Source organism: Pollicipes pollicipes, unplaced genomic scaffold, assembly GCF_011947565.3.
Source record: "Pollicipes pollicipes isolate AB1234 unplaced genomic scaffold, Ppol_2.1 Scaffold_4740;HRSCAF=5597_pilon_pilon_pilon, whole genome shotgun sequence".
Classification (NCBI taxonomy): Eukaryota; Metazoa; Arthropoda; class Thecostraca; order Pollicipedomorpha; family Pollicipedidae; genus Pollicipes; species Pollicipes pollicipes.
In genome coordinates, this window is record NW_023596545.1 from 13,990,994 (window position 1) to 14,018,413 (window position 27,420).

The 27,420-nt window shown below is 53.3% G+C and overlaps 1 protein-coding gene across 1 annotated transcript in view; it reads right to left on the bottom strand.

Annotated features, from left to right (window-relative positions):
• Positions 1–425: 425 nt before the first annotated feature.
• LOC119097959 (Related to Sod) overlaps positions 426–27,420 on the bottom strand; it is a 48,602-nt gene continuing 21,607 nt past the window's right edge. The window contains exons 9-18 of the mRNA XM_037220897.1: positions 8,802–8,979; positions 8,249–8,374; positions 7,762–7,907; positions 5,932–6,043; positions 4,777–4,998; positions 3,993–4,125; positions 3,432–3,579; positions 2,644–2,744; positions 835–1,002; positions 426–544 (exon numbers count right to left, since the gene is read on the bottom strand). Of these exons, the coding sequence (XP_037076792.1) occupies positions 426–544; positions 835–1,002; positions 2,644–2,744; positions 3,432–3,579; positions 3,993–4,125; positions 4,777–4,998; positions 5,932–6,043; positions 7,762–7,907; positions 8,249–8,374; positions 8,802–8,979 (1,453 nt within the window). The remainder of the gene's footprint in view (positions 545–834; positions 1,003–2,643; positions 2,745–3,431; positions 3,580–3,992; positions 4,126–4,776; positions 4,999–5,931; positions 6,044–7,761; positions 7,908–8,248; positions 8,375–8,801; positions 8,980–27,420) is intronic.

A 27,420-nucleotide genomic window follows, 5' to 3' on the forward strand; every position in this document is an offset into this window, starting at 1 on the left:
GCATGACATCCACTGACCCGTGCGAGGCGCCCGACGCACGTTACGCGTGCATGGGCGAGAGCCCACCACTGCGGCGGCCCTGGGTGTGACCCTGCCGTCCGAGTCTGGCTGCGGCGTGGTGGCGAGATCAGCTCGACCCCGAGGTCAGCCCGAGCCCGAGGTCAGCTCAAGCTCAAGGTCATCTGAAGCTTGAGGTCAGCTCGATCCCTAGGTCAGCTCGACCCCGAGGTCAGCTCGAGCCCGAGGTCAGCTCAAGCCCAAGGTCAGCTGAAGCTCGAGGTCAGCTCGATCCCGAGGTCAGCTCGACCCCGAGGTCAGCTCGATCCCGAGGTCAGCTCGATCCCGAGGTCAGCTCGACCCCGGGGTCAGCTCGAGTTCAAGGTCAGCTCGACCTCGAGGTCAGATCGAGCTAACCGCCGCGCATCTCACACCAGCAGACGGTACATGGCGGCGAGCGCGACACCGATGACCAGCGACGGCGCCGCCATACGCCCGCGCGACGATCCGAAGAAGTCGGGGAGTTTGAATGCGTTACCCTGCAGGTCTGCAACAGCACAGAACAGCGCATGAGCGCATATTTGCGTTTGATAACTCTCTCTGTGCGTTCTAAATCCCAGCACATCATAGGCACAGAATGCCACTTTTTTCTGCCACCATGCCGCCAACTACAGGCAGCATACAGACACGAACCGTCCAAAACTGCATTCATGAGACCAGTAGTGTCTCCCCCTCCCCCCCCCCCTTTACTCCCCCGATCCCGTAGCGTGCTGATGCATCGCTTTAACAAAGAGACGTGGCTTCAGGACGCATCACTACAGCCTCTGTCGCTCGTACCTTGGTATCGCTCGGTGTCTTCGGGGTCGAGCGCTCCGCAGAGGTCGTAGGGCACCGTGTTCTTCCTGGCCGAGTTGAAGTAGCCCGGGATGAAGATGGTCGGACCGTCCACACGGCCAAACGAAAACAGGCGGTTGAAGTCGTACTGCAGTTTCTGCGCTTGAGGACCTGATTGTAGACGGCAAAATACAGTTCAACTTTAATAAGTGTGCGCAATAGTTAAGCCAGGAAGCCACAAATGTCGCACCCAGTGACTGTAAAATTGTAAAAAGCGCGGGTAGAGCACCATTTGTGTTTTCTTACGGTCAACTTTTATTTGAAAACACATTCAATTTCGTTTTGGATTTTTTGGAGTCGTTCAGCTCACAAAGGCTTGCTCATTTCTAAATAATTGATGAATCACTATCTCGCACTATCCCCGCACTGTCTCGCATTGTTTAAGCAGCATACTCCTCTGTGAAGCTGAGTCAGTGATCAGTTAAACTGCCTATAAAAACATCATCAGATCGTAAAATAAAGAAATGTATACTTACCCACTCACCGCTCTGCCGCCGTATTACCTGAATCACTGATCCATTTAGTGCAGCGGTAATACGGCCGAAACGCCCTGGCAAGTGGTTTTGCCTGCAGGGGTAGCGAATGGAGCATCGAGCGCCTCGTTTGTATGGGGTGTTACCAATGATAATGGAGTACCAAACGGTGTGTTCATATTGGGTGTTACCGATGATAATGGAGCACAGAGCGCTTTCTTTGGATGGGGTGTCCCCGATGATAATTGAGCACCGAGCGCTTTTTGGTATGGGGTATTACCAACGGTACTGAAACATCGAGCGCTTCGTTTGCATGAGGCGTTAAAAAAGATAGTGGAGTGTGATTAGTGCAGCCATGGGTTTGTAGGTAGCGTTCTGCTGTATATTTGCCCCAACTTTGCACGGTTAAAAGGTGTCTGACAGGCAATCGCTCCAATAGTGTCATGACGCCACTCAATGGTGAGGCTGAGAGCTGGGTTGAGGGAATTCACATATCAATGGAGGCGTCTAAGGCTGAAGGTCCTTGCGCCAACACCCTGCAATGTCATCTACGTACCTCGCATAAAAGCTTTGATTGTCGAGCCTTTTTGAGTGAACGCGAGGAACAGTGATTCAATGGCACTCATAAAAAGATTGATGGCTAGTGGACTGGGGCTACCCTACCGTGCAACGGTTACTCTACTGCCGGTCATTTGTTTACAGATATTCAGGCCCAAATCTGGCGTTTGCAAATATTTGTTAGTTCTGTTTCCGTAAAAATGTCCGCCGTATACGCTGAAACAAATCGCTTGTGATGTAAACCCACATGGAAAAGCACCATCCATTTTTTTCAGTCTTGTTAATATATTCGGATGTGTTGCTGAGGTGTGCTGGTACGTGAGCTAACAGCTGCGTTATCATTCGCTCAAAAAGCAACGTTAAGTTTATCAAGGGGGACTCCAACATGCCCAGACTATGGGACAAATGAAATAAACCTGAGTATTGACTACTAGCGGCTCTGTAGTCGGAGTAAGAATCAGGCTACTGTACTGAGTGTACCGTGACTCCAAATCACATGATTTCTCAAAGGGTGTGCGTTAAAAAAATGGTATAAACGCGACGCCTGAAACTTAAGAGAGATCGAAAATATGTGTGCTTAGCCTTCATGAACTATATCAACACCAATGCAATACAAAACGGCACACCTGTTTTCATCTCAGAAGCCAAGATGCAAGCACATTGTTTCGCTTTCTATATTGTGCAGCGTTACCTTACCTCTAAAGTGAATGGTGAACTGTACGCATCTTCCCAAGTTTGATCTCCAGGGTTTCTTGTTCGTCGATGAAAATGAACCATTCTGGAGCCTGCAGCACCTGTCTCACTGCGTGGATGAACTGTGACCTGATGAAGGCGAAACACATGTGGCGTCTCGAGAGAGCGAGAGCGAGAGTGCGCGCGAGAGAGCGCAAGAGAGAGTGAGAGAGAGAGAGGGAGAAAGAGCGAGAGAGAGGAAGAGAGGGAGAGAGGAGAGAGAGGGAGAGGAGAGTGAGAGAGAGGGAGTGAGAGAGAGTGAGAGAGAGAGAGGAGGAGTGAAGAGAGAGAGAGGAGAAGGGGGAAGTGAGGAAAAGAGAGAGAGAGAGAGCGAGAGAGAGAGAGAGAGAGAGAGAGAGAGAGAGAGGAGAGAGAGGAGAGAGAGAGAGAGAGAGACAGATAGAGAGAGAGAGAGAGAGAGAGAGAGATAGAGAGAGAGAGAGAGAGAGAGAGAGAGGAGAGAGAGAGAGAGATCGTTTCTGGCGTATCCTGCGCCGCTCGGAAAGTTCGAACACAGCGGCCGTGATCCCGCTGATCCGCCACTTGGTGTGGCTCTGGACCGGCCGGCCAGTGGGTACCCGAGTGAAGAAGGCAGACTAGCGCAAGGCATTGGTTCCGGTTTGTTGCGGTGCACACTTGGTTGCCATGAGACTGGCCATTTTCGGCTGATTTATCGAATGGCAATGATGAGCCTCTGCCAAATGGAGCGCCTTGATTTGTCCACAGAACTCATAAAGATGTTCAGTAGTGCTTTTGATTACATTGAGAATAACTCACGCCACGAATTTGGGCAGCTTCCGGATGGAGACGCGCTTGATGATGTCGAAGTCGGGCTCGATGTTGGCGCAGGCGTAGCGGTTTGAGCCCCGGTTGGCCTCGAATATGATGACCGACTTGCCAATAGCACTGTGCCAGAAATCGCCATCTGGAAGGGTGAATGGCAGCACTTGGGTCACAATCTAAATAAGATCACGGAAACCAGTGTCACACTCTTACTTCGCAAAGGTAAGGCCGCTGTCCTGTCAGTCTCAGAAATATGTTCCAATGTGCCAGGCATGCACACCGCGTGACAGAAAGGTTGCGAGTCCTCTTACCCCTTAAAATACCACGCGCAATCCCGTGACGGGAAGGTGCTGTAGTCCAGCGTAATCCCCGCAAAATATAAGGTGCAATTGCCTCACTAGCAGGCATCATTAAGGGCAGATTTTTAAACGTGGGAAATGAATAAAAAAGACACCGCTAGAATAGAAAGAACGAGCATAGAGACTCCGAAATCTGTCGAGGAAGAGCCCAATCTTGTGCCACAAGACGGTCTCGAGACGCTTCCGGAGGTCTCACCGAGCGGCAGGTTGGGGTCAGACATGACCACCCGCTTCTGTCCGAGGTTGATGGTGCCTAGCCGACCGCCGAGGTCACCGATCTCGCAGCGCAGAGGCGTCTCTGGACTGCACTCCTCGTTGTAGAAGTCATGCTGCCAACACGTGCAGTAGTCTGGCGTTGGGTGCAATTCGGATTGCTCAGTGGCATTACCAAAGCTAAGCTAGCTATGCACGTGTGTAGCCAGTTAGTTTTTAGCCATCAGTTTTTTTCGCGTTGACGCGCAAGTGCTATGCTAATAAACCCCCTACTGAATTTTCAAAAAAGGTGGAGTGTCTCCAACACTGAACATACTGTTGAGAGTTTTTAATGTAGCTAGCTGTGGAGGTGTCTGGCTGCTTTAGCTCAGGCTTTGTAATTCTCTACATGGTAATAACTGACAATTCTAAGAGCGCCATTGCTCCGCTCCTCTTACGCCGCACCGGGCGGCGTGCGGTTTTTTAAAGGAGCGGGTTCTTTCATTCTCCCGTCCTGACAAACAGTAGTGGCAGCAACCGCCAATCAGCAGTGATGAATAAACGATGACTGACTACTGATGCACCTGGGCATGCATCCCGTGCCGTGGTACCAGTTGCACTGCGCCTTACACACCACCAGTGCGCCAGAATTAAGAGGCACTATGACCTCCTAAGCCTGGAACTACGCACTGCGAGAACATCGGCCAAGAGCCGTGCGAGGACCGTTCACAGACTTGCCGCGCCGCACGTCGACACGAGCCAGTGGGAGCCAGTGCTGTGCTACGTACGGCGTTGGGGTTGGCCAGGTGGATGAAGTCGGGGTTCCAGCGGTAGCCGCCAGCCGTACAGCGAGACGTGAAGAACTGCACTGCCGCGTCGTGGCCCACCGGGTTGACAAAGATGGCCCAGTTGTGGTTGCTGGTGACGTTTCGGTCATTGGCGCCCGGATGACGCAGGTTCAGCTCGATCACCGTCTCACTGCGCCCTCCGGTGTGGTATACCAGCTGGCTCTGACGGCCGCGGCACAACGGCAAGGTCACGACCGTAACCGCAAGGTCACTCCCATAACGGCAAGGTCACGGCCACAGCCGCAAGGTCACGCCCATAGCAGCAAGGTCACGACCATAGCTGCAAGGGCATGGCCACAGCGGCAAGGTCACAGCCACAGCGGCAAGGTCACGACCGCAGCCGCAAGGTCACGCCCATAGCGGCAAGGTCACGGCCACAGCCGCAAGGTCACGCCCATAGCAGCAAGGTCACGACCATAGCTGCAAGGGCATGGCCACAGCGGCAAGGTCACAGCCACAGCGGCAAGGTCACGACCGCAGCCGTAAGGTCACGCCCATAGCGGCAAGGTCACGGCCACAGCCGCAAGGTCACGACCATAGCTGCAAGGTCACGACCATAGCTACAAGGGCATGGCCACAGCGCCAAGGTCACAGCCACAGCGGCAGTTATGGCCACACCCACATACGGGAGACCATTGACGCTCGCCATAGCACGACAGCTCTAGTCTGGTCCTCCACAGCAGCCATCAAGTGCTGGTTTTAACAAGATGTATTTGAAAACGAGTTGCAATTTCTTCAATAAAAAACGGCGAAATGCATCCCCAAAAACGGTCTATGGCGTCGTCTCATTAGACAAAATTTGCCACGATGTACACAGTCAATAAAAATGTCACAGCGAGGTAAGCGACTGGTAATCACTCCATGAGCATACTCAGATATGGATTAACTTAATGCACATAGTGAGCAGCTGTGGTTTGTTCTAGTTAAAACTAGCCCTTGCTGCTTTACATGCAAGGTAGTGAGCCTGCGGATCGTGTGTCAGCCACATACGCCTGGTCAAGCTGACTGTAAACGTATGCACCTTACAAAATCAGCCAAATGAGAGGAGACACGAGTCAGAACGATGGTCGTGTCACATCACAACTCGTCACTTACGAAGCGTATGTATCCCCAGGCGTAGCCCTTGGGGTGGTGAAAGGAGGCGATGGCGGTGACCTGGCGCGCCTCTGATGACGAGTAGCCCCACAGGATGTTGCCACACGCCCACCTGAGTGCAACAGGCAAAGGCACAGTCAACGATGACGGAAATAGTGGCGTTCCCCTCGAAGAACACTTGATCAGCTGTTCCAATTCCGCAATGGGAACAGCAATATGTAGGGGGAAATATGCTTCTTCGAACAAACCACGTGAACTATCAGCATCACTCAACAAATACTTTCTGTGTGCAGCCTCGTCTCCTTTATCATCCCTCATTGTCTACTAAAGCGATCCGAGATTGAAACAGGGTAAATATAACTGTGAGGTCTGAGTGTAACACCGTAGAACGACTTAACAATACATTGGGTGGATTTGAAAGGGTTAAAGAAGTCATTTTTGTCAATGTAGTTGCACTGTTACTGCACGGAGGGCACGATTGGTGTATTGCTTATAGATATCATTGTAAGCGTACTGTCCCTTACTTTGTGTATTGTTAGCAATGTGCTGCATTGTTAAACATGCCTTTAATATAACTTTACACGCATAGTATTTTGTGCAATTTCGATGTGTTCGCATCCATCACCAGGGCCCACATCAGTGTTTGAGGTGTAACAAACAATGCTGAACACCGAAAAACGCATCGGGCGAGAGCAATCTCCCGCCCAGGTCAAATCTCAGGACCTTCATCCTGTCAACTCTGTCTTATTGACAGTTTATCAAACGGCTTTGTTTGCATCCGATGCTGGACTCGGCAGCAAACAAAGAGGGCAAACTTCCCATCTACCGAATATTGATCTTGCCCAACACGATGAATTCGTCCCTCTTTCACCTGGCAGGTCTGAAACGTCGCTTAACACAAACAGGCTATGGAGAGGCAGGCCTGCGCGCCCGCCTTTCAGACGGAATGAACGAACTGTCTATTAACGCCGAGCCGTGATTGAAAGGCCGGGCAATGAACTCGGACGTGTGGTAAGTGAAAGGGAAACGGACCTGAAATACGCATCATTTCACTAAATAGAGTTGGAGGACGCGATTTGAGACTGCCCAGAGTGGCCGTCACTCGTCACACGGGGCCAGCGAATGTCACGAAGCTGGCGCCGATCTAGAAAATCCCATCCAATCGGTGCGTTTCTGCCCGGCCCGCGGGCACGCTCGCCGCCGCCTGGCATTGCCAGCTCGCTGTTGACAGACATGCTGTTGGTTGTGACAACGGATGCTAGATACGGAGAGGGGCACACTGGAGCTCCGAAAGGAGAGTCGCACTGCGAGCTGTGATGAATAGAATGCTGAGAGTAATGATGAATAACGTGCTGATGCGTGCGATTATTGATGTGAGTTTAACGAGCTGTAATAAACAGCGCGTACCGAATTGTGGTGAACAGCATGCCGTTAACTGTGTTGAGTGACGACTGACGTGCCGAAAATTGCGATCAATCACCCACATGACTTGCGATGAATGCTGCTGTGAGTTATGTTGCGTGCCATTTATGTTGCATGTCATACATTGAGTTGTGATGAATAGCACACGTCTAAACTAATGGTACGCTATGTGAGGAATGTTGCAAGTAATCCAATACCCTAATTTATTGTTGATACAATATTTTCGTCGTGCTGAAGTTATTACGTATTGATTATGAACATTCTAAGTTGCTATGATTCAAATATCATGAGATGCATGAATGACAAACGGCGCAGCATGACAAATGGCTCGTGAGTTAATGACAGGCCACATCACTGCGGACTGCAATGAGTGCCAGTCGCCAGACCGAGTTAAGCCGAATGACACACCGTGAGTTGTCGCCGGCGCGGTGGATGACCACACTCCGACCGAGCACCGTCTGCGGCCCGAAGAGCTGCAGGTTCGTGTCGTTGTTGAATCTCTCCACCGCCGACTGGTTGGTGAGCATGCCGTACTTTCCGCTCATGTCGCCCATCTGTGAAGCGCAGGACAGTCAGCGCTTCCGCTGGTCGCTGACTACTGAGCGTTGACCGCTGATCACTCACCACTGACTGCTGACTACTGATGCTTGACTGTTGACCGCTGACCGCTGACCACCCACCGCTGACTGTTGTCCGCTGAGCAATGACCGCTGACCGTTGACTACGCATGTAGTTACGCCAGAACATCGACCCTAAATGCTTTAAGCGAAATGAATAGAACCAGCCAAGAGCGCCGTCACCTGTCCCGAATGTCGCATCATCCAACGGCGTCCAGTCAGCGGGTCAGACGAGGTCCAGCCTAGTACTCACCACGTACCTCGTACCTCGCACTCACCTCGTACTGGTCACTGGAACCGTACCCCGGCGGCGGGGAAGTAGCCGGGTTCAGCTTGTATGGGTTGTAATGACCGCCCAGAGCAATATTGTGACACGGGAACTCGTTGTCCCGGTGTACTGGAACCTGAGGATGGCGGCAGGTATAACGTCAGCTCAGCGACTGGGGGTTCACGTCTCTCAAAACGTGCGCTTGTGGTGGTATGTGGCCGTACTGCTTATATTATAGCAGAGGTATCCACAGACATAAATGAGACCTCGAGAACCATATCACAATGCAAACACCTGTATAACGTTACGGGTTACCGACAGTGTTACGGGTTACCGACAGTGTCGTAGTTAAGCTGCGCGTCTGGGAGACCAGACGAACGGGATTCGATTCCATGCGGTCCCCGCCCTTCCTGCCGGGGTGAGAGGCAGGCGGCGTCATATAGCCTCAGCAGCTGAGTGCGTCGTTATGTGCCAACGGCACACATGCCACGTGTCTAACTGTACTCAGGCTGTGCTGGGCCGCGGAGAAGCACTGGTCTGTGAATGAGCAGCGACCATCTCACCAGGTGTATGTGATAGCCTCCGGCGATGCCTTCCAGACCCATCAGATCCGTCTCCGTGTTGGTGATGCTGTACGGAGACTCCTGGATGAACTCAACCTTGCCGGAGATGGCACCTTTCTTGTCTCCGTTGTAGGCCCATTCCTTAACCACTCCTTTATACCGGAATAGTCGTATAATCCTGAAAAGAAAATCAAGCTCAGTGCTTCCTGATAGCCCTCTGTCATCACGTGGCGGGGAGACAACAGTCTGTGAGCGCGGTGGAAATGAGAGCTAAAAGGAAAGTTGGGTACCAAAGGCATTTATACCTGATATCTTAGCATATCGACTTATTCAGCAGCAATGCTTGTGACCATAAGTGCGTGAGTGGTTCAGCTCAGCATATTAATGCTTGATCGCACCATTATTTGCGTAAGACTTAAATCGAGGGGTTTCAGCGATGCCATAACCATGATGCCTACCCACATCGCGGGCGGGCGCACTGTCGGCATGGGGGGGGGGGGGGCAGCCACACCGCGGGTGGGCGCACTGTCGGCATGGGGGGGGGGGGCAGCCACACCGCGGGCGGGCGCACTGTCGGCATGGGGGGGGGGGGTAGCCACACCGAGGGCGGGCGCACTGTCGGCATGGGGGGGGGCAGCCACACCGCGGACGGGCGCACTGTCGGCATGGGGGGGGGGCAGCCACACCGCGGGCGGGCGCACTGTCGGCATGGGGGGGGAGCAGCCACACCGCGGGCAGGCGCACTGTCAGCACGGCAGTGCACGGTACGGCACGCCGTAGGAGGGGGGTGGGGGGGGGGGGGGGGGACAGCCACGCCGTGGACGGGCGTACAGCCGGCGCGGGGGCCGGACCAGCCACTTACTCGACGCAAGCCAGGCGGTCCCCGCGGGCCTGCGGGCCGTTGTCATCATGGATGACGAGGCTGTGACCGATGATGGAGCTGGCGCCGGAGAGCGGCAGGTTTGTGTCCGTCCACATCCGCCGAGTTCTGCCGACCGCACAAACTCGGCACGTTACGGGTAATGCTGAGACGGGCGTGAGTTGTTGGTCGTGTGCTACGGTGTCGCAGGTCCAAAATGCAAGAGCGGTTTTGAGATGTCAGGCGTGCATTTTAACAAATGGTGCACAAGACATAAAATGACGTCACGCTTCCCAACAGCATGACTTCTAAATGTCACCAGACGATGCTGCTTCCAGACCATCAAGCCTAGAACCACAACTTCGAGGGATTAAACAGCCCAGACTTTGAATGGGGCAAGACCATGATCTGGGTCAAAAACGCTGTAAAGAGATCCAAATTCACAGAAGGCACTAGTGCGAACAACAGAGCTCCTCGGACGGGGAAGGGGGCTGAACACTCGTCCCTACTCGTTGAGTTTGCGTCGGAGCGCCGCCAGCTTGAGCGTGCCGTGCTTGCCGACCATGTCTGCCACCTCGCAGTTGCCCATGTCCTCCGGACCGCACGAGCGGTCGTACAGGCGCGACTTCACGTTCACCTGCCGGACAGGCCGAGCATGTTGTGACGAACCACACGTTCCAGTCAAACAGGACAGTGGAGACTGGCATGCTCTACAGATTAGACGGGGGCCTGGCGTATGCGCGGTAACGGGATATGTTTCCTAGCGGGTCCGGGGGCCTGTCTGTCAGCAATTAGCTTGGTCCGTTGTCAAACGTCAACTCAGGGCAGAGAAGGGTATGATGTAGTGAATACCAATTTCCTTGTCGCAGATGTGATGCGTTTTCAAAAGAATACACGATTAAGTAAAACACGATTCCACACCAGCCACACCGCTTGGCGCAGCGCGTGCCGCTCTCGTCCTCACCGAGTAGGGGTTGAAGTGGTCGCCGGCGCTGAGACAGCGGCCGCTCCAGTTGCGGAAGTCGGCGCCGGGCACCAGCTCGTTGACGTACCAGCGGTGCCAGTCCGAGCCGTTCATCGAGCCGTCGTTGAAGAGCAGACCCTCCACCAGCACGGTGGTGTCCTCCTCGGGCTCGTCCTCGGGCTGGTAGAAGAGAACCCGACCGCCCAGCGGAAAGCGGAACACGGCCGCCGCCGTCACCATTTTGCGCGTGTCCTGCAGGTTGGCACAGATCCACGGCTTGTTCGGTGCCCCCTGCTCCTTTTCCTCCTCCTCGGCGGTGGTGAACACGAGCGAGCGGCCCACCACGGAGCGCGGCCCCCACAGCGGCAGCCGGAAGTCCGTCACGGCCGACTCGAAGCTGTCCAGGCCGGTGAGACGGCCGTGCTTGCCACTGATGTCTCCCAGCGGGTACTGGTCGTGCGTGGCGGCGCCGGCCGGCTCCGTCAGCGCCGCATCCACCTCGGTCGGGTTGTAGATGTTCGCGACGCGAGCGCACGGCGACGCGTCTCGACCGTCGCGCGGCGGCACGGGCAGCGTGTGGATGCCGAAGGTGGCGGCGCGGCCGGCCAGCCCGCTGATGTTCAGCAGCAGCTGGGTGGGCTCGAAGCGCGACCGCTGGCTCAGGCCGACCACGCCGCGCACGCCGTCGTAGGAGAGGAAGGCGCGGGCCGTGCGCGGCCGCACTAGCCGCAGCTTGGCGCAGGCCAGGATCGAGTCCGGGTACGCCTCCTCGTACAGCACCAGGTACGCGCTGCGGTAGCCGTTGAGCGGCGGGAGCTCCAGCGTGTCCGAAGACCAGAACTGCTTGGAGAAGCGCGACCTTCGACCGGTGACCTTGACCTTGCCGAGTCGGTGCAGCAGGTCACCGGCCTTGCAGAACTGTGGCGTGTCGTCGCTGCAGCGGGCAGCGTCAGCGCTGGTCGGGTCGTACACCAACTGAAGGAAGTTGCACGAGCCTCGCATCTCATCTGGCAGCGGCAGAGAACCGGGCTCAACGCAGAACAAAAAAGTGAGCAGAACAAACAAACAAGCGATCTCATGTGACAAAAAGGCTCCGGCATTATATCCAGACATTACTCAACACATAATGCGTTCGAGATTGTTAATTGAACTAGCATATACATATATTTAGAACTGACGAAGGGCAGCGTTGTCTGGGGCATACAGACGTGTCGCACAAAGTTCGGACAATTTAAACGTATCACAAACTTCCCATGCAATATTGGAAAGTCACGCAGGCGGCGTCCCAAAGCTCCAACCGTCTGACGGGCAGTACAGTGGGCGATTCACACGCGCCCGGCTGGGGAGTTGACATCCGCTACGGTTTTTCGAGCATAGGTAAAAAGCGAACGATCTCAGCAACACGGCATTTCCAGTAACTCTATATGCATCAATTTGGCATCGTTGTTTCAAATTAAAAGTTTTGATCTACGAAAATAAATGATCTAGATCAGGTCAAAGAGGTCAACCTCTAAAAACTTTGAACACTCGTAACTTTTTGTGGGTCATTTTCCATCGTTCAACCTTGTCATAGCGATAAAGTATGATATTGCCTACAGCTTGTGTGTTTCATATTTTTCAGAAAAGGCGACGTCAGGCACCTAAAGGCAGGCCAACCTTTTCTACCTCAGGTCATGACCTACAGCTGTAGGTGCCTTCTGCAAAACACATAGTGAGATCAAAGCACGCAGTTTAGTTATGAAATTTGCCATGCATAATTCAAATACTCCACTAACAACATGTTGTGAAAGCATTCTAAAGCATAATGAGGCCATGTGAAGACATGTAAAGTAATATCAGGTCATCCAAGGTCAATGACTTCGGCAGCCAGTAGCTGAGAGGCTCGATGAACAAGTACAATGCGCGTAAGCACCTAATTGTCGTGTTTGTGAAGCGGATGACGCATAATTGCAGTCACCGACGTACCTGTTCTCAGTTTATCAAAACTTATTTCCAAGCACCGTAGACATTATATGCATATATATATATATATATATATATATATATATATATATATATATATATATATATATTTGTGTGTATATAATTCATACAATAACTATGCGATCTTGAGTATCTGCAGATGTACAGTACACCATTTTGGGTCGTACAGAAAAACGGTGCACTGGTCACATACGCCCGACTAGCACTTCGTTCTCGTTCTAGTTTTTGTAAGCTGCTGGTGGACCAACCTTGAACGATGGCCTGATCTGATCTGCATTCTAAATTCTGATCTGATCTGATCTGATCTGACCCATGTGGTGGAACAAAAATGATCGCAGTGGGCTCCTAGCAGTCCAGCCGCTGATTTCCCGTGTCCTCGATATCCGTCTTGGCGTGTTAACACACGCCCGGGGCCGAATGACCCTTCGCTCAGGTCGATGGTTAATATAGCTCACTGATATCGCAAAAACTAAGATAGCTAAACACACCAAATTCGCAGATTTGATTGGCCTACCTGTGAACTCACTTATATCGAAAACTGGGGCTCTTCGGTCGTGACCTCGGGCCAATTAAGTCAAGCAAGGTTAAACGTTAGACTGGTGTCTCAAGTGCCCCCAGACCTTCTCACGATACCACCGTGAAGCCATCTAAGCAAGGGGTCAAGGGTGATCAACTAAGGCAAGTGAGGCTGTTTGACCTTTATATGGTTAAGGTGACATCATGCCTGCGACACTGCTACTATTTTGCGATTAAAATAGGCGTCAGGGTACGCGGTATGTTCCTAAAAAAATGCTGACCTGGGCCATTGTAGGTCAGTGACCTACCCTAACTTAAGAAAGCCCGTGGAACATGTCTGTTGCGGTAACTATCACTATCAAATTCGAAATGAACACCAGAAATTATTTCATAAACCTAACTGTCCAGTAAAAAAAAACAGGCTACTTTTGACCTTATTCGGACCTGCATACCTGACTGAAGGTCAATCACATTGGTTTTTGTTCTAAGGCCACATAGCTAATAGCCAAAGAAACTATCTCAAATGTGTATAGCTTCATCTAACCCTCCGATGTTTCATCACATTAGACGATTCCCTAGAAATGCCCTTCGCTGACAGCCATGGTCTGGTCTGACCTGTCATAGGTCAGTGACCATACCAAGTGCATCCAAATGATTCACATAAAAAGTTTGTCAATCCATTCTCTATAGCCATGCAGAGTTTGGCACGGCTACCCTTTGCCGTTCGGAAATTCTTCCGGGGAAAAAACGTCGGGGTCAAATTGATGCCCACCCTAGCGCGTGTTAACACAGCTTTTAGCTGCAGCTATCAGAACGACCGCTTTTGACCTTTTGTAACCTTTGGTGAGCTTATATTTGACCTAAGGTTAAACATTTTGGGAACACTCTTCATTATTGGATGAGACCTTCAAAACGGTGTCTTTGTTTTTCCCATACGACGTCTGGAAGCTAGAGATTCCACGAGAAGTCAACTTTCCCTCCTCCCCTCCCCCAGGCGGGCGCGATTTTTTCAGATTCCGTATAGAGCGCAGGCCAAGTGGGTGGCAAGCTGCTATTTTTTAAAGATTTGATCCGAACCATTTGAATGGTTGGACTTCTGGGATCAGAGCTCACGCTAAGCAGTGCTTGTGTGAGCCCTGACCCTTACCACCCAATCGCGCAATTCCATGTCAACAGCAGAATTTGTTGGTGAGAGCTTAACGTGCCACAATGCTCGACACGGTCCGTTCTGCCCTCAAACGTCAACTGACATCCAGCTCGACCGCTGCCGCTGCCCGCAGGCCACAGCTGTGAAGGGCAAACAGCGAGGGCCCTAAAGCAACTCGAAGCCACGGGCGGGTGGATCCGAAGACAGGCGCTCTAACCAACTGAGCCACCGGGACTTCGCATATCAATGCAACTAATCTGACCGTCTGTAGATCACAAGGTATACCGGACGGCATCGATACCATGTCGACGCAACAGGACAGGATTGACCGTACCGCTAACAGTGTCAAGGACGTCCGTGACCCGTACCGCTAACAGTGTCAAGGACGTCCGTGACCCGTACCGCTAGCAGTGTCAAGGACGTCCGTGACCATGATGCTCCAGCTGTGCTCCGACGAGGTGGGCTTGGTGCTGCCCGAGTGGGCGATGTCTGTCAGCACGCCGGTGTGCTGCGTGCCGTTGATGCGGTACTGACGGAAGAACGCGGTGCCCGCCACGGGCGTCTGGAAGCGAGCCTCCGCCACCAGGTACTCCAGGGAGGGCGCCTGCCAGAGCAGCGGACGGACATTGAGCTGCGTGGGCCATGGCTGCCTTATGGTTTTACGGGGCCTGCTAAGGTAGGCAGCAGAGACAAGGCGGCACCTTCGCGGAGATAACTGAGGCTTTGACCTTGCAGGCCTTGTTTTGACCTTGTTCTGACTTGCAGGACCATACTATGACCTGACGCGGTCCGAGAGATGAGTTGTGCTGCGAACCCCAGAACAAACACAGTAACAATGCAATGGGCGGAGTTCTCGCGTCCGCACACTCCCCACCGTATGCAGGTAAGCGCGTCGCCGCACCTGTATCGTGGAGCAGACAGTTCTGGGCCCGTCTAGCGAGATGCTGCGGCCCAACGGAGTGTCGGCGCCAAACAGGCTGATCTCATCTGTTTCCATGGTAACCACGCCGTCCGAAGGAAGCTCAATGTCATCCAGGCCTGCTAGCTTATTGAACCTGGAAGTACACCGGATGTCAGTACGCGGCCTGGAGGAACCTCCAGAGTGGCAAGGCATGGACAGCGGATGGAGGGAGGATCCCTCAACCATTACCATCCTCCCCGTTATTGTTAACGCCACACAACGATCTGAGAATGCTGTCTGGGTGTTGATGTTTCACATACCAGCCTATGCCAGCCCTAGGCTAAGCAGCTTGCAGTCAGACGTGAGCAGCACCACGAAAGGCATGTCGGTCAGCAGCCACAAATGGAAAAGAAATGTTCGATACCAGAGACATCAGCACCATTACGAGGGCATCTGGATATGTTTATGGCGTAGCTGCTGGCGACTGGGGTCACACACGGCTGCATTTAAACCATGGCCATCGGCAGATCAAGTGGAGGGCAAACTGGGTATATCGATAACGCTACTTTCCTGACACAGCTGCTTCTGATGGATGATGAGGTTTGTCACAGGTTCACGAACACATGTGAAGTCACATACAGACGCATGTCATGTTCCTTCGTGGTGTTGCGCCAGCCTTCGGCGATGGGTAACTACCTGCCATTGCGGGTTGGAAGGTCGATCTAAGCGAGGAATGCGCTCAGTCATGAACCTTTTCTAGATCGGTATCAGGGGACATGGTTCCATTAGCACATGCCTCTGTTCAAGGTGGGCTCGCCGCACCGCGAGGACCCTTTCGTCGGTGAGGTCGGCCAGCGATTGCGGTCAACGGCCACTCCGACGTTGTCAGGCTGTAACTGAACAGTTACTAACAGGTTCGGTTGAGTTCTAGTTTTAGCAACGCCTTGTTGTTTGAAGATTCACCAAAAACTTGTTTCTGAAAGCTTCTGGCTGTCAGGAACTTAACGACAACGGGCTGGTGGGGCAGATTTATTCCCACTCCAGTGCCCTCATTTCATGCTAAAAATAAATGAATGCCCACTGCTAAAAAGCTCCAAACACAAACCAAATAACAACATGACTTGACATGTGTAATTCGTGGATAGCCTGCTGTATGAAGGGCATCTTGATTACTTGAGTCACAAGTGACGCTCATTGCCTATAATGGTCAAGGCAAGTGCCTGCCATGGTCAAGTACATAATGAACCAACATGTTACAGAGACACGTAAAGTGCGACAGTTATTTGCGATGGACAGCGAGATCCTGAACTCAATCTGCCATTGTCAGCTTGCTTGCTCAAGTGGCAGATTGCCATGTGGTCTCCTAGCGCTGTCTCCTCCACTTCGTGGTGCCATTCAGGTAGATGCTCATTGAATCTTTGTCTGACGCCGCCACGTCTAGTTTCTCCCATGTACGACGCGGTCGTTCTCGTGGTCACAAGGGCGACGGGTGATGTACTGCAACTGGTAATGTAATTTAACATAATGTGATGGAATTGGCCATAGCTATCGCTAACTCTTACTGGTCTAATGTTGGTCTGAGGTCACTTTGACCAGCTAAGATCTTACGAACTAAGAGAGCTAGAGACACCAAATCCAGCGAGTGTATTAGCCTGTACGTGAACGCACTTAGCTCGAAGTTTGAGGTTCCTAGGTCATGCCCTTTGTGTCGAATAAGGTCAAACAAAGTCAAACTCCAGGCTGGTCTCTTACGTGCCCTCAGAACCTAGAACACTGCTCTAAGCAAAAGGTCACGGCCTCATTTAAGGTCATTGGCCTCGTTTGACCTTTTAAAGATCATGGTGACCAAAATCAGGCAAGGCTGCCTTTGAGTTTTACATTTGAATAAGTGGTGAATATTACACCGGGCAGCATCTTCCTAAAACAAAATGTTGACCAGAGTAAATTCACATCAGCGATCTATTCTGACCTTAAGGAAGTACATGGAAGGTGTACAATGCGGTTCCTGTTATCAATAAACTTGAAATGAACACCAGAAACTATCCGCACAGCAAGCCCTAGAGTAATAAAACAGGCTTATGTTGACCTTGGTCTGACCTTCATACCTGACCCTAGGTCAAATAAATTTGTTCCTTGACGTGTTGTGCTGCCTAAAAAGTATTTCAGAGATATGTGACTTCGTCCAATACTCCGTTGTGCATCAGATTGAACTATTGCCTAGAAATTGACATCGCTGAATCCATAGCCTGAATTTAGCCTGCCGTAAGTCAGTGACCTTACAAGGTTCACCCAAATTGTTGCGACCAAACGATCCGCTATTTAATTTTCTACAACTACGCAAAATTTTGTGCGGCCACGCCGCGATGTTCGGACACCATTCCAGAAAACCCTTTGGGGGTCAATTTGACCCCCACCCGAGCGCCGGTTAAAAAGGACAGGATTGTGAACAGCATAGAAAGGTCTTCAATATGGCTATTCCAGTTCAAAACCCCATATAAATTTGGAACACTCCCTTAAAGCGCAAAACTTCGCGTAAGCTGTTCAGTGCAGGTAAGAGGAGCACATCATATGCATAAGAGCAATGTCATTTACCTTATTCCTCGTTGATCGAAAAGACAAGGCTAAACATAAAGAAACACTGATAGTTCGGACACCAATCTTTTTCGAACTCTTTTCCGGATGTGCGGTGAATTCCAACCAGCCATGGCAGTCTGGAACTCACAGCTCATTCATGTACTGCATCGACAAAAGTTTGTGGCCGAAATGACAATGAATCTTTATTTTTACAGAGATGTTTTCATCCAGCAACGAGCAACACCGCCAATATTACTGCTCAAACAGCCTGTATTTGTTTCAAACCACGGTATGTGCTAGCTTCTCCAAGTCATCACCACTTGCTCTGAGACGTCACTCGCCGCTAGGCGATGTGAGCTGAGACGGCACTCACCGCTTGCCGAGGTGAGATAAGGCGGCGCTCACCGATTGCCAAGGTGAGCTGATACGTCACTCACCGCTTTCCCCGGTGAGCCGAGACGGTACTTACCGCTTGCCCAGGTGAGCTGAGGCGCAGTAGTCGTCTCGGCTGTAGTCCACCGGGAACTGGTTGACCTGCAGCCGGTACGTGCCATTGGCCTCCTCCTCCATGACGGTGACATCGACGGTGATGGTAACGTTGTGGTCGGGGCTCTCCTGCTCCAGTGACACAGAGCCGCGCAGCCCCTTCCAGGAGAACGGCGCTTCCACCGTTAACGCGTGACTCGAATCTGCGAGGCGGCACGATTGAGTGTCAGCGGCGCGAGTCGGATTGAATCCGCGTTCAGTCCTTTTCGAATCGATGTTCGCGGACTATTCCGAAGTGCCGAAAATTGACACAAATATTCTGAGTTTACGGTTTGGTCTGACAAAGTTCTGAGGAGGTCGCTTCACCAAATGAAGGAGGCTGCAGAGGGAAAAATAGGTCACAGCACAAACAAATTATATCGATTGGTCCACCTGTAACGTCAGTACACTGATAGAACCGGCATTCTGATCACACTGGTGCAACTTATCAGTAAAAGCTTCAGAATCAAAGCTTTTACTAAGGTAAGATAAAAGAAACGAGCTGGATGTAGCTCAAAACCTGTACACTGCCATAGCTAGACATTTTCCCAGCTTTTAAGATGCTAAGCTGTATGTCTTAATCCCCTTTTGGGATCGGGATCGGGATTATAACATCTTGGCAATGAATTTGAAACAAGTATGCCAGAATGTATCATACGGTGCCCGGAAATAGATATTCCATATGAAAAGCCGAAATGGGCAAGTAGTGTTGGCTGCTGTACAACAGCTTAATGAGCAAATTCAATATTAAGTCTGATTCATTGACAAAAATAAATCAAATCTATTTATTCTATTGTACTGGTAGCCAATTTTCCGAGTGAGCGGCATCATTTGCTATAACCTCCAGCCATCAGCTTGATTTATTCATTTTCTTTAGACCTTCGCCCCATAGTTTTTGCGGTAGAGTTGGAACCAAAACTAAACTACTTCTTTCTGCTCTAGGGCCATCCAGTGCTGAAAAAATTCAGGTCTAGGCTACAACGGCACTATACTTGTCATTAGCATTTCATACTTTCCTCCCGGCCGTTCAGTTCGAGGCCCTACCCTTCGGACGAACTTGGTGTTGCTTGCGTGCAGAGACGTTGCAGTCTCCACAGACTGTACGCACGCACATGAGGCTACCGCTGACGACGCGTGCCGTTCAAGCCGTTCAGAACCATCCGGCGTCGGCGGCAGTCACCGAAGACGTGACCGACAATGGAGGATGTTGAGAAACGATGGTGCGGCAGAGCCTCCAGAGCGGCTTTTTCCAAGGGGAAATAAAGCAATTGTGATTATAGCATTGAAAGTTGGCGTGCATGCTGCTGGGCCAGCCATGCCACATGCTGCTGGGCCAGCCATGCCACATGCTGCTGGGCCAGCCATGCCACATGCGTCACGTATTGGCGTGACATGCGGGCCCATCAATTAGGAAAGCAGACTGGAAAGGCGTCGCATGCGTTAGCTACATTGTGCAACCACGTGACTGTTAGTTTACCATAAGCATAATGTATCAAACGGAAAGAGTGATTCATGGCGCTGACTAACGCCTTCACGACGACACCGCAGATGCATGGTGGTCCGAGCCGGCCGTTTAGGGTTTCGGAGCTCTAAGTCTAGCGGCTCCGAGACCAGTGGCTCTGAGGTCAGCGGCTCTGAGGCCAGCGGGTTTGTCCGTCCACCACGCCCGATTTCCGCATCCTTGTCATGATACGCTCTCGGACAGCACCAAGGTCAACCTCGGAGATCGTGACAGAGAGGTGGAGCGGGGTATCATTAGGGATGACGCACGATACACACCTTGGCATTGCTTCGAGATATGGAGAGCAAAGAAAGAAAACAATCAGTGAACAGCTACCGAAATATTCCATGTGGGTCAAAAGTTGTGTGAGATACATATGTTGGAGCACAATGTACTCTTTCAATCGCAGTGGCACCAACAAGCCACTACAAAGTCTGGTGCCGACCGCAAGCACACGCCGGACCAAAAAAATTATAAACATAACAAATCCGTGAGAAAACCATGCTAGATACCCCTGAATATCGTTGCAAGCTCTTCTTCACAAGGAGTCCCAAAGACAATCCATCTGCCTCAGCGAGGCTAGAATACTCACGCGTTAGGCTGAAGACGAGGAGCACTGCCACAATCCATGAGTAGTTAATCAGCAAAGCCATTCTTGACCGGCGCTTCATTCAGAGCTTCTAGGTCGGCATGTTACCGCTGTCCGCACAACTTGCAGCTGGCTATGCCGTCGACTGTTCACTTTCTCTTTGCCGTGACGCCTGGCCTGGGCGTGTCCTGCCACCTATGTGCAAGAAATACTACTATAGGTACCGGGGCTTTTCCACAAGGTTTTCAGTACCAGTCCAGGCGGTATGTTAATCCGGCCACGAAAGGGCACATCACTTCACAGAACGGGCACGACGAGACCACGTGTAACGCAGCCACAGTGCCTGTCTCAAGCGCAAAGTACTCCTTACATACTGAAATTTTAATGTCTGCACATGGCACAAAAAATCACCGCTATGAAGCTGTAAGGTACTTATTTATGGCCTCGTATCAATACTAAGCAGATAACTAAATCAAACTTTTGAATAAGCTCTTTAGAGAAATCACAGACAAGTAACATGGAATCAACGTAACCACGCGGGGATTGGGTCAGTGATATGCAATGGTATGATTTGTTGTGCTGAATGTGTACGTCGATGTGAGCGATGTTGATGTCTTCTGCGTGATTATACAGTGAGTTTTGCTTGCCAAGCCAAGAGAACAGTCTTAGCCAATGACAGGTCGATGGATGTTTGTATGTTCGTGTTCTATGCTCCAATTTTAAGTGCGCCGCTTTTTTGTTATGAACTGAGGATACCGATATTGTTTTTGAGAATCGGTAGACCCATGGATGAAGGATGTATACAAAACATTACGTGGCGACTATGCATCTAAGACGATACATTTCTATTGTGAAACTACTTTTTAATCTGACAGAGGTCGCCAAAACAGATGTTGAAAAGATGGAACAATACTAAGGAAGCTGTCCAAGCAGAAAATGTATCAATTTATGTGCAATGTGAGAGCATATCTAATATATATATATTATATACTATATATATATATATATATATATATATATATATATATATACATGCAAGCCATTGAAGGCACAGCCATTTTGTGCTTTAGTCGGCCGTCGGAAAAGTTTCTTTCAATCTTTCGAACGTCGCTTTTGATATCACGTGTTACATTAAAAAGTAGCTCACCTGGAGAATCTGTCATCTTCTCATATATTCGCGGTTTAGCGTTTTGGATACATCATCTTCTCATTCTCAAATGCAATATCTGGTTCTACATTTCGTGTCGGGAAATGACACATAAAGCAAGCAGCACAAAACACGAGCATGCAAACAACAATGCACTTCTCATGGGATAGCACTCGCTGCTGTTTTGGCCTGGCAGAACAGATCGCCCTCCAGCCAAGCAGAAAACATCGTTAACATTACACACTGTGACCTACGCTATCGACATACGTGTCGATCGTGTATGTCATAGTGTGTGACGTTAGGTCGGTGTTTGTGTACGTTACAATGTGTGTATATGTTGACAGTGTGGGTGCATGTTGATTGGGTAGATGTAACGACATAGGTGACACCCAAGTGACTCCTTACTTAACAGAAAAAAATCTGCTTACAAGAAAATGATGAGCGTTAGTCAGGTGGCAGCATAAGACAACATCCAGACAAGCGTCCGTGTTACCAACCTTGCCCGCCATGCCAAGTTCTCCCAAGCTAGTACGTGATGCACATCTGATGTGTCTACTTAACAAATCCCTCTCATGACGGCCTAAACGATTCCACAGTCAGCTGGGGTCGTCGGGTATCAGCAAACGCACAAATGGATCCGTGCGTTCCGGGGTGTTCAGTCACGAATGATTTATAATATCGTGAACTCGTCAAGTCCCTTGTACATATCAGCACGTGGGCAATTACTCACTCCAATTAATCAAGCAAAAATGGGCTTAGAATGGTCACCAGTATGCGGGCTGTGTTACCATGGCGGCCAGTGCCAACAGCAGCGGCTGTGTGCAGCACGAGCTCAACAAACGCGATCAGGTGTCCGCGTGACTGGCGGCCCACGGGCGCCAAAACACACCAGCCGGCCATCGACACCCGGTGGCCGCTGCCGACCGAGGCGTGCTACCAGCGGCGTCACCGTACTCCCAGCCCAGATTCGCCGAGGCGTGCAACCGGCGGCGTCACCGTACTCCCAGCCCAGCGGCTGCAGCCGCGGTTAGGCGCAATACGAAGCGAGCTGTTTGCATCGCGTCACTCAGCCTATGCAGCCCTGCGCCAATCACACAGACGCCTGCTCCGGCATCGAGATCAGGCTGTGTCCGCTTTGACACCCAGCTCAGGCTGTGTCTGCTTCGAAGCCGATCTCAGGCTGCGTCTGCCCACACACCGATCTCAGGCTGCGTGCGCTTCATCTGCCACTCTTCCTATCTTACTTCCCTCTCTTTGCTCCTTTCTCTACTTCTCTGATCTTTTACTTCCTTCTTCTATTGTTCTCTTGCTCCCCCCCCCCCCCCCCTTTCTCGCTTCGTCGCGCTTTTCCTCCCTCCCCTCCCCTCTCTCTCTCTGTATATGTGCCTCTTCCTTGCTTTCTTTCCAATCTTCATACTTGTATTCATGCATGTTTACCACACGTTTTGCAATACGGCAGCGTGTTTGCGGAATGCAATGAATGCACTTGCGCCCTAGCCTGGGTTTTGATAGAATAAATATCCGTGGTGTGTTCCGCGAACGTAAAAGCACGAGTTATGAAGACCATCTGCTGCATCAAATAAATAATAACAGCGTCTCCAAAACGTAAACCGTGTTTGTCTCTCGTAGCTTATGCCTTGAATGGAACGTAATACGATGACGCAAACCGCAATGCACCACGCATTGCACAACATGTTGTTCTCAGCAGCGTCGCAGTGTCAGAAAACATCAACTGAGCTGTACCCAGTCCAGCAGCCTCCGGACGCCTCTATCCGCACAACCGCCCGCCATGGCAGCCTCTAGTCAGCCGTTGACCTCACCTCTCCCCCTCCCCTCCGGACGGGGTCAATGCGGTGTGACCTTGATCTCCGCGGCACGCGCCGGGGGACGTCCTCGGCGAATCGACGCCGTGCGCCGGCCGGCACCGTTTACGTTCGCGTCCGCCCCGAGCGGGCGGCGGCAGCGGAAGCGGCGGCGGCGACCGTGCCGGGCCGTGCCGGCTGCGCCGTGGCGGCGGACGTGGCCGACCGGACACCCGATACGGCCCGAGGCCACGGGCGGCGGAGGCCGACGTCGTCACGTGGCGGGCCGCTGCCGAACGCGGCGTGCCCGCCAGACCGGACACGGACGGAGGGACGGACGGCGGCACGACACGGGAAGACGTGAGCGACAGGGGCGCGGCAGGGGACCCGGCCATTGGCAGGAGCGAGAACCCAGAGGCATAGGCGCCACGCGATCGTCCAGAAATGTGCCAACGAGGGAGCGACGTTCCACACGTGATAGACAGACAACGGGACACGGATACACGGAAGTCCATCATTCAGAAGTTTGCTTGCTGGGTGTGTAAGATACGTTTGCTCATGCCGTCAGTTTAGTTCACAGCCAGATTCAAACGTTGACACAATTTAAAGCACGCAGTGGCCATGAGCCTACGTGACCTTCCTGCTAGAAACACGTGGAACCTAAAGTAAAGGTATTGCGTGCTGGGTGTTAAGGGCGGACAAGCCGCGCATTGGTCCGCTGAGACCGGTTGTCTCTGAGACCGGTGTCAGCAGATTAGCACCACCCGGCACGCTGAGGAAAGCATTAAAGGTCGCCGGGCGCCTTGGGAGCAGCATCACTCAAGGTCACGAGGTTTGCGGCCGCCCGGATATGCTAAGTGATGAAACCCTTGGGGGCGGGTGGGACACTGCCGGGACGGAACCGAGGGACGATAAGCATCTAGGCAGTCGTGGGTCCCATCCGTCAAGCGCCGCGGCTCGCCCGTGGCAGACTGCGCATGCGCCGCCTTTCCAGACGCTGTTCAACGCCATTTTGGTGGCGGAACGGTTTAGCAAGGCCATCTATGCGCCGTTTTTCGGCCGCGCCACCACGATCGGTCGACTGCACGCAGCGCACCGTCGACCACGATCGGCCGACTGCACGCAGCGTACCGTCCACCACGATCAGTTGACTGCACGCAGCGCACCGTCCACCGCGATCGGTCGACTGCACGCAGCGCACCGTCCACCACGATCGGTCGACTGCACGCAGCGCACGGTCCACCGCGATCGGTCGACGACTGCACGCAGCGCACCTTCCACCGCAATCAGTTGACTGCACGCAGCGCACCGTCCACCGCAATCGGGTCGACTGCAGGCAGCTCACCAGTCACCGCGATCGGTCGACTGTGCACGCAGCACTCCGTCCACCACGATCGGTCGACTGCAGGCAGCTCACCAGTCACCGCGATCGGTAGGCTGCAGGCAGCGCACCGTCCACGCGATCGGTCGACTGCAGGCAGCGCACCAGTCACCGCGATCGGTAGGCTGCAGGCAGCGCACCATCCACCGCGATCTGTCGACTGCAGCAGCGCACCACCGTCCACCACGATCGGTCGGCTGCAGGGCAGCGCACCATCCACCGCGATCGGTCGACTGCACGCAGCGCACCGTCCACCGCGATCAGTCGACTGCAGGCAGCGCACCGTTCGTCTCGGTCGTTCACGCGGCTTTGTTCCCGTTGTAGTTGACACCACGGCGTCCTCTCGATGTGCTAGCATTAGGCAAAGCGCGTTTCGCGGCTCCGGTGGTCTGTCTCTTCATGCGGCGGGATAAGGGAAACGGCGCGGATGGTGTCGTCGCCAGCCGAGCACATTCGATCGAGCATTTGTAAGTCAGTGGTGCGCAGCCGGGCACCGGATCTTGCCCGGACATCCGGCCAGACAGACCACCCAGATGTTCATCTCAGGCTAGTTCCCAGCTTTCATCGACAGCACACGTATAACACCCTCAAATATTTTTTGAAGACTTCTTAGCAGCCTTGCATTTGCAGGTACCGGTCCGTAGGCGGCAGGTGCGTGAGTTCAGGTTGTGTTGCGGGTGTTAATGTTCCAGGTCCGTGGTAGTGCAGGGAACAGCTGACAAAGAGCAGAACTGAACTGACTCACCTGGCTCGACCTTTACCCGGATAATAAAATGCACCGCGCCGGTGAACGGGTTTGAGCAACTCACCTGGTTACGCTCAGGAGGCGTTTCCAAGCGCATGGCGCGATGGTCGCCACGTTCGGTTCGGGCCCTTCAGCACACAATTCACCACGGCCACCCCACACTGGCCGAGCCTCCCCCTCGTCCGCTGAGCCTCCCGCCGCGTCACCTGCAGCGGCGGCGGCGGAGCGCGCGCGCGCGCCGCCGCCGGCCGGTCCAGCCTGCCTGGCGGCGCCCCTGGTGGCGAGGGCGGCAAGCGGCCGGCCGCCACAGTCAGTCGCACGCCCCGCCTGCTGGTGTCAGGTGGTGGACCGCACCGCAGCTGCTCGCCCCAAGCGCCGAGACGCCCGCCGCTCTAGGTAAGGAAGTGACCGGCCCGATGCGGGACGGGCGGCCAGTATGGTACAAGCCAGGTGGACTTGGGGGACGAAACCGGAATGCTGTAGCGGTGGGGGCCCTGCCTCGGTAGCGTGCGTGGGCGGCGTCTGCGCGGTGTCTGCTCTGTATGTTGACGGCCGGCAGCCTGAGCTGTTGATGCGCTGTCTGTCGTACCACCGGCGGTGGCTGGGGCTGGAGCGTGGCTACGACCACAGGGACAAGATTTCCCTGGCGCGAGAGGTGGGACCCAGGACCCAGTGACATGAACGCGCCGTCCCAAGCCTTTCCCAGTATTGTGTCTGGTTCTTCATCAACTCGGCGCTGGCGCCAGTCGTCGGAACCTGACTCACTATCCCCTTCCGTGAGAGGCGTGCCGCCCGGCAGTCACAACAGAGGTGTCGCCACCGCTGCGTGGCCGCGCCACCCGCGCCGAGCGCCGTGACGCAAGCAGGCCGACTCGCAAGCCGCCAGGCACGGCCGCTCACATTCCCAGCGCTCGGGCGCTCCCGGCCCTGTCTCCCGAGCTGCCGGTCCGTCTGTGGCGCCCCGACCGCTCGCGCAGGGTCGGTGGCCACTGGCGCCGAGTGGTCCGGCACACAGCGATGATGAAGCGCTGAAGTGTGGCTGCTGCTGCCCGCTAGCCCACCCCGCCGGGCTGGTGGAAATTCTCCATAGATACGAGTCACCGACCTCCTTTTCCGCTTCGATCTCCGGGACAGCGTGGCACCTGCGAGAAGGGCAGGGCCCCACGCCCGACGCGCGCCTGTGACGTCAGCGGTCAGGTCAGGTCACGCCACAAGGCGGCGCCGTCAATTGGCTGCCGGTCGCCAGAGGTCACGCGACCGCCGCGGCCCGTCCGCCGCGCGGTTTGAGGACCGCTGGCGGGTGGTTTGGAAGCCGGGGCCGGCGGACCGGTTCGCCGGCGGCCGCGACGCCGTGTTGTGGCGGCGCCGAGCTGCCCCGGTCGGCTGGCAGCGGCTGCCGCGCCGGGCGGCCGCGCTGCACGGCACGCGCCCGGCACATCGGCACTGGGCTCAAACGCTGTGGCAGCTGGCTCGACACGGCTCGGGGCTCGGCTCAGACGAAGGGGGTCTTCTCAGATGACGCTCCACACGGTCCGGCTCGGGCCGATGGGCGCCGGACGATCAAGCGAGGAGGTGGAGAAGAATGGCGTGGCATGGTATTTTTGCCATTCTGACATTTAATGATTTTCCCGAGAAGTGGAATCGTCGATGTCGTCGTTAGGCTGCAGAACACGGCGAAGGGTTAGTCGAGATGAAAAGTATGGCAGCAGGCCTTCACAATTTTGTGTGACTTTTTGAACCAGCATTCAGAGGGATAATGTTGGTTGAAACATTCTGAGAGAGTAAGGTGTAGTGAAGGTCTCTCCGTTGGAGAAGAAACATGTCTTTTGTGACCCGTGGTAAAGGTTTAAGTCGTTTCCCCGTGCACAGCCCGAACTCATCTTTCCAAACCGCATTCTTGTCTCCAGACCATGCTAAATGCCCTGGGTATAGCGTACGAGCCTCCTCTTATTCTGGGGGGGGGGGGGGGGATCGTTGTTAACCTC